Source organism: Lactuca sativa, chromosome 6 (assembly GCF_002870075.4).
Source record: "Lactuca sativa cultivar Salinas chromosome 6, Lsat_Salinas_v11, whole genome shotgun sequence".
NCBI classification, from domain to species: domain Eukaryota; kingdom Viridiplantae; phylum Streptophyta; class Magnoliopsida; order Asterales; family Asteraceae; genus Lactuca; species Lactuca sativa.
This window is the reverse complement of record NC_056628.2, coordinates 140,705,556-140,713,602: the sequence shown is the minus strand read 5'-3', so window position 1 is coordinate 140,713,602 and position 8,047 is coordinate 140,705,556. Positions and strand designations below refer to the sequence as shown.

The 8,047-nt window shown below is 35.4% G+C and overlaps 1 protein-coding gene across 1 annotated transcript; it reads right to left on the bottom strand.

Moving 5' to 3' along the window:
- Nucleotides 1-6,724: 6,724 nt before the first annotated feature.
- On the bottom strand, nt 6,725-7,546 carry LOC111918089 (late embryogenesis abundant protein 18). The gene is made up of 2 exons (XM_023913745.3): nt 7,388-7,546; nt 6,725-7,289 (listed from the first exon to the last, which is right to left on the bottom strand). Exons 1-2 carry the CDS (start codon nt 7,472-7,474, stop codon nt 6,936-6,938), a joined length of 441 nt encoding a protein of 146 aa, XP_023769513.1. The 5' UTR covers nt 7,475-7,546; the 3' UTR covers nt 6,725-6,935.
- Between the last annotated feature and the right edge of the window lie 501 nt (nt 7,547-8,047).

Genomic DNA, 8,047 nt, shown 5'->3' with positions numbered 1-8,047 from the left:
ATAGTTATCATGCTACAAAGTTTACTACGGATCAAAGTTTGTAGCAATTTTGCTACAAAAATTATCACATAATCAAAATTTGTAGCTATTTTGCTACAAAATTTGCTACCAATCTAAGTTTGTAGCTAACTTGCTACGACATTTATTACAAAGTCAAAATCTCTAGCTATGCCGCTATAAAATTTGTAGCTAACTTGCTACAACATTAAGTGTTTGAAAGCTTCACAAGTAAAGTTTTAACCTTTAAATGATCCTGAATTGCCAATGAATGAGTCCCCAATACTATTTGATAGATTTTAATATTTGTGAGACTGACACATTCTATTCGAGACTGAAATTTCTATATATCTATGACAACATGATATAGAAGATTGACGTCATTCTTAAATTGTGAGTCCAGATTTGCAGCAGCCACATTGCATTTGAGGCAAATTATCGCACGATCATTGGAATATTGGTTTTCAATTCTAGAAGCTTGAGCGGGCATCAAAAGAACAATATTTGCCTATACCACTTTTAGCAAATACTTTGAGTCAGAAGTAAAAAAATCCTAATGACCAAGTTTCCTTTAACTTTAATATAAGGAAATATTTTATAAATTCCATCTTACTTCAATTTTATTTCAGACTCGGAGTTGGTCAACCTCGGTGCTACTCAGTTAATCTTGAAAGTAGTCAAATATGACTTTAACTCAAGAGAGAATTTCGTATATGCCCTTTTTAAATATCTAAATATCACGTATGTCCGATCTAAACTCTAAATAACGTATTTGTCCATCCTACTATTTTATAATATCATATATACCCAAATCTATTTAATTTTTTAAATACTTTTTATTGATTTATAATTCATTTTCATAATCTTAAATCATTATAAGTAAAAAAAAAAAACATTCTAAATAGACAATATTGCCCTTGTTACTTACTATAGTATATCACGTTTTCTTTTAGATCACAAAATCACTGTAACACCCCGACGACTCTCGGGCACAAATTTAAAGCCTTATACTCATATTTCTGGATCTACTCGACGAGTTGGTTGCCCCAACTCGTCATGTAGAAGTCAAGCCAGCCTGCGTAATTTATTGAATCTACTTGACAAGTTGGAGGACCCTCGACTCGACGAGTAGGATATGGAAAATGAAATCCTAATTTTTAGGATTTACACCCTATATAAAAGACTTAATCTGCCTCTTGTGACCTCCCTTACCACTTCATTACCTAGAGAAGAAACCCTAGCCGTTATTTGTTGCTTCCTTGTGCTTATGAGACTAAAAGAGTGATTTTGGTGCGTTTTGTTGAAGAAGTTTGAAGGTTAAGGAGCTTGGAACGGGAATGAGCTTGTAGATCCAGCATCTACAATGTTTGGGCATCCATTTGAAGGTAACAAAATGTTACCTTGATCATTCTAGCATTAGATCCCTTTTTCTTGGGTTTAAGACCATTTTTAATATATTTGTGGAGCATTTCGGGTGTTGGTTATGATATGAAGCTGTAACTTTAGATCTAAACCCATCTAAGTCCCTATAGTCATAAAGTTATCAGATTTAGCAAGCTTTGGTCATTCTCTTTGTGTTAAACCTTTCCCTTAGCTTGGTTTTGGCATTTAGGACCATGCATCACTACTAGAAAAACAGCTTTTTACGACGCTCATTGCGCGTCGTAAAAGGCTCAGACGACGCGCAAATGTGCGTCAAGGAAGGCCCTGTCATAAAGAGAGACGACGCGCATTTACGACGCGCGTTTACAACACGCAATGCGTATCAAGAAAGGCCCTGTCATAAAGGAAGACGACACTTATTCGCATGTCGTAACCTTACGACTCTCGTGTTAATGACTCGTAATGCATATCAAGAAAGCCCCTGTCAAGAAAGGCCATGTCATAAATGAAGATGACACACATTTTTGCGTATCATAATTTTAAATGTTTAAAAAAATATTATTTATTGATTTACTAATTTTCAGATTAAATTTGCATTTAATGTCTCATAATCACAAAAGAGCATGAAAGAACATTATTACACGAAGGGGAGAGAAGAAGAATTGTAAAACACAAAACCAAAATTTTATTACAGACTTCAAGGAAGATCAATTACAAAGTTACATAAGACATACAAATACAAGTCAAACCATTGTGACTTTTATTCCTAACATTGCAACTCTTCAATGACCACAGTTCAATCATTGACTTCCTAAAACCTTAACTTCTATAACAGTTGCTTATATCTAATCACTAACTTATTAAATAGTGATATAATTTCCAGAATTCTAACATAATTACCAAAATACCCTTAAGTCTAGATTATATTCCAACAGTAATAATAAATGGAATTGTATTGGAAGCTTCATCTCACCAGCATTGCGAAGAGCTTATTGGTTCATCAGAGACGTCTTCCCAACCCTACAACAGATTCATATAAACTACAAACATGTTGAAAAAGTAACACATATGTTGTTTAACTAGAATGAAATTGGTATTTGACAAAGACCAACAAAATTAAATACAAAGAAGCCCACACCTACCTGCTACTATATGTACTAGAGGCGATGAAGTTTACCCTCGATTATTAACAACTATTCTTCAATAACGAGTTTATAAGGAGTTTCAAGATTTTATGACTCTTTTCAGCATCTGTAAAAAGTTTCCCAATTGTAATAGCAATACTTTTGTTGAATATGTAATCAGTGATATTTGCAGTTGTACATGTACCTTGTTCACCAAGGAAAAACAGAAGAACTAGGGAGAAGAAAAGAGGAATTAGAACAGCAGAAACAAGAAAAAACAGAGGAACAATATTGGTTGGTGCTATAGATAACTTAACTGAATAAAACTTGGTTCTTAACACATTAAAAGGACAACGGTTACATCTATATATGCTAAATAAGATAGCATCCAAGTATAACTTGAGGGGCAGACACAAGAATTTTCAAAAATAGTGGCACCAAAGCTTGTAACAACAAAAAAGATAACATCAAAGCTTATATAAATATCCATATTTGGGTTAAGGCTTCTCTAAATATCCAAAGCTTGTAACAACAAATTAAAAAAAGATAAGATCAAGGCTAAGGGAAAATAAGTAATTTTAGCAAAATAAGATGTAATACTACTTCCAACCTATAGCAATCTATGGTATGATAATCCTGGGATAGCTGTGGTAGTACGGTAGTACCTTGCGGTACGAATAAACCTAACAGACACTAGATGAAATATGTTATCTACTAATAGAATATTTTAGCATTATATCTATATTTTAATAGTATATGAGTTTGTTAACTGAGTGATTCTACCATACCTTTAAATCAGATGAAAAGTTTGTAACTTCTTTCTTGAAGCATGGTGGTTCATGGTTCTGATAAGGTGGACACACGTATTCTTCTTTACCCGTATACAATAGTATAAAGAAGTGCACACTAGATAAAATAACAATGTACATTAATTCAAGACATTATAATTTGAAAAGTATAGAAAAATATAGTAGTTTTGTATGAGAAAGAAATAGAAATTATATACCTGGAAAGAACATTTTGTGCCATCAGTTAGTTTGTCATCATTTTTCAATGTTACCATTAGAGATTTGTCACAATCAACCTGAAAAATAACATTTTTCATTTACAAATTTAATAAAAATGAAAAACATATATATAATATATGTATGTAGGTTTATATTTAGAGATTAGTATCAAATCCCAGGTAAGTCAACATCTATAGGAATACATTTACAGAAGTTTCTTCAGTATTCTTGTACTTAAAGTCCATACTTAAAATAAAATAATAACAAATAAACAAAGCAAAAAGACGTAAATGCCCTGCAGTAAGCTTAGGCTCTTACCTGCCTGCATCTAACACGCATCACAGCTTTAAAACCTTATAACCTTGTGACATTCCATCGAAGGTCATTGTAGAGTTTTGCCGGATCAGAAAGGGCAGAAAATAGATGATAATAATATAACTGAAATAAGGCATGAAATTTGTAAATATAAAATTTCTAAACATCAAGAAAAGTGACACAAAGTCTTTGATGATTGATTAACTACCTAGCCTCCTGTTGTCTTTTGGATAACAAAGATTAAATCACTGTCAAAAGAATAAAAGTAAAGAGTTACAACCTGTTTTAAGTTTGAAAATGTATGTAGTCTTTTTGTTTGTTTAAAATCTGGTTGAAACTTGCAAAACCAAAACCAAACCCATGGTTACTTTGTTCTTCAAAAGAACCCTTTGAAAATGACTTTTTCTTAAATTCATTTGTACACTTATACAGTCCATCCATAACAATTTTACTATTATCCTTGGGTAGATTATTTAAAGCATTATGTCTTGATGAGAAAAATTAAAGGTAGAATGCTATATTTGGGTAAGTGTTGTAACTGAATTTTACTTTGTTTTGTTGGCTAAGCAGGGGTTCCTTACATTTTCACATCCTAGATTAGGACTGAAAAGTGCATCTTTTTAGATTCAAAAGAAGAGAATTGCAATAAAGGCCTCATTATCTTCTGATTCTGCTGGATCTGATGCGCCAATTGCCCCACTTGAGCTGGAATCCCCAATCGGACAATTCCTGTCACAAATTCTCATCAGCCACCCTCACCTCGTTCCTGCAGCAGTTGAACAACATCTTGAAACTGGAGATATATATACCTACCTACGGTAGCACCAATTTTCCATGAACTGGAAAGGTAACTCAACAACATCCCACTATATGCCACGAATACCAGCAACAAGCCCTTCATCTTGTCTTGTTAGCGTGTGCTGAAGAAATGCATGACCAAACTCATGGAACACAGTCTCCACCTAAATTAATAACAAAAAATATATGACCAAACTCAAATGTATTACTCTGTGACAACTTTAACAGAGATTTGCTGGTGGGAAGATGATATCGAAGCACCATTTGAATGCCCAATTGACCCTGCTGACTCTCCCGATAGCTGGCTTTCAGAAAGCAGTTCCTCCATCTGTATGTGATAATTCATCAAGGTATAGCAGGAGAGAGAGAGAGAGAGAGAGAGAGAGAGAGAGATGTTTATATGATATTTGTAAAGTGTAAGATTGAAAACTTACGGTTAAAAGGAGGGATGATTGTTGAAGCGATGACGTATGTGATTTCTTTTGACTCATTAACCAGATGGCGTATCTGATTTCTCTAGTGATGATTAACGAATTGATGCCGACAATGTTCTGATTCCTTCAATTTAGGAGGGCGTGTGAATATCAACTGCTAGGCTCGAGACTCCTCACTTTTTTCCAACTGGTGTGGGACAAAGGAGAAGTAGCCATGGTTCTCTGATTGAGGGATCTTGCGTTTTTAATTGAGAGAAATAGTGAGAGGGCAAAGAGTACGGTAGGAGACCTTTTGCTGGTGGGAGATCAGAGATTTGGTGATGGTGCGAGTTTGCTGTGGGAGAAAAGAGGAGCGATGAGTATATTAGGGTTTTTTTTGGGTATTTTGAGTAAGGGAGAGAAGAACGGTGGAAAGAAGGTAGGAACATGGCGGGCCTTTCAAACTTTTTGGAATTTTGTTTTTCCCAAAAAAAAGTGACCCGCGTTTCATTTAAAAAATATAAAGCGACATACTTAGTGGATACGCATTTTATGTTATGTGCCCTCCGTATATTTTTTTTAATGTAACACTTATTTTAGGGCGAGCAAAAATGCGTGCCCTAAATCCTTCTAATTTTTGGAGATCCGACATTATTTTTAGGGCACACACTATTGCGTATCATAAAACAGCGCGTGTCGTTGTTCGCGTGTCGTAAAAGACTATTTTTCTAGTAGTGCATGTACGTAAAGTTTGCAACTTTACGTGGAAACCATGCCCTAAGATGTTAGATCTGCAATTTGGAGCTTTGGGTGGCTTGAAATCGTCTGAATGAGAAATTGATTGAAGGGACTCGACGAGTTGCATGGTTAACTCGACGAGTCATATGAAGATTGGTCGTGATAGGTTTCTGCATGGACTCGGCGAGTCAGTTAGACGACTCGACAAGTCAGTTAGGGTTTTCCAGACTTTTGGACACACATGACTTGACGAGTTGTCTAGAAACTCGGCAGTCAACTAGGGTTTTCACGATTTTTCGAGCTCTAGAAGGACTCGTCTCGATGACCTTGACCGTTCACTTTGACTTTGAGTAGTATCAGGAAGACAGACAAACGAAGGTATCGATACTCTATCTGAAAAAGAAACCAGAAGGGTTTTATTCATTTTATTCGTCTCGGTGACCGTTCACTTTGACTTTGAGTAGTATCAGGAAGACAGACAAACGAAGGTATCGATACTCTATCTGAAAAAGAAACCAGAAGGGTTTTATTCATTTTATTCCTGTGGTAAAAAATATCTACCTCTCGATCCCCTGATACGTGTGTATGACAGATTGTTGAAAAATTATACTGCATGTGTCGTTTGTTTAAAAATGAGAAGAGTAACAGGTGAAGAAGATAAAAATCACTGGCAGAGAAGAAATGGATGGGGTTCAAAGTCGCATACTCGCACAGTAGAATTTTAAACGAAGAAACTTGCCCACGAAGCAAATTGACCTCTATTATATTCGTAAAAAAGTAGTTTCTCCTTTTTAATAGAAAAAAAAAATCAACAACTTCCTAAAAGCGCCCCAAAATTGTATGTATTGAATAATTGATAATTCTTATGATCTTTAAGAAGAAATTACGTGTAAGTGACTTCTATATGCAGTAGAAATATAAAATATTAACCTAAAAAAAGTCGAATGTATAAACCAAAATCAAAATACAGAACATACTAGAATGACAAAGCATGGCGCTACACTATGTGTTACAGATCCACTACTCATCATAAACATAGCCTCCCTTTCATTTAATCGAAACGACGAAACATCAGACTTATTTCATTTCAATATTTTATTACGACCCTATATGAATTTTAAATACCATAAAGCACACGAAATTAAACACCCAAAACAAAACTACATATGTTTGTTATGTCCATGAAGATGTCCTCCTAGAGGATAAGTTGGAGCGGTGGTTCCAGTGACCGGGTCTACCGCACCAAGAGGGTGCTGGTGGTGGTGCTGCACAGCACCAGGAACAACTCCAGTAGCTGTTGTTTGGCCAACCGTACCAACAGGCGCCTGATAATGTCCACCATAAACTCCGGCCACCGTGTCATGGCCAAGAACATGGTGTTTCCCATGCAGCTTCTCAGCTGTATGTTCAGCTTTCTCAACGTGCAGATTCATCTTGGCTTCAGCTTCCTTGGCCTTCCTCCGCTGGTGTGCTATCTCTTTCTCTTCCTGAGTTCTTGCAGTTGCTCTTTCTGCCTGCAATTATAAACAGTACCATGAATATCAAGATGTATATACATGCTGTGAATTAATTAATACGAAATGTACAAGTAGTGGACGCAGGATTCACTAACCTTCTCTTCCATATTGGCTTTGTATGATTCGACATGTGCCTTGGCAGCACTGGCTGCATTGCTCACTTTTTCTTTTACCGAATGCATTTTTTTTCTTTCGTTTCTGGCTTTGCGTCTTTCGATCGGTACGTGTTTTGTGCTTGAAATGAGGTTTTGAAAGTCGGCGACGTTGATTAACGAGGCGACACGTCGTGCTCCATGTGTCATCCATGCAAACACCTGCGCTAGATGATAGCCACGTGTGTGAGTGATTACATTTTCGAAGCCACAAAGATAAATATCAATTGTGTGACAGTATGACCCATTGGCTACAATTACAACCAGACGTGAAGATATCTATTAAATTCTTATCATATTACGAACACAAAAAAAGAGAAACACTAGTTTATTTCATTAAAAGGTTTAACGAATATCTCTATAAATTGGAATTTACTTCGAGAATGGCGTCACGATGATATTACTAGATATTAATCGAGTCTCTTGGAAAATAAGCTCACGATTATATGTGTTTCAAATATTTAAAACGTAAAGAATTGTGGAATTGTGGACAACAATTTAATGTCTGTGATATATATTTTCAAATATTCTCTCTCCGTCTCAAAATTATAGTTTATTTTTCCTTTTTGGTTTGTCTTAAAATAATAGTCCATTTTTAGAAAT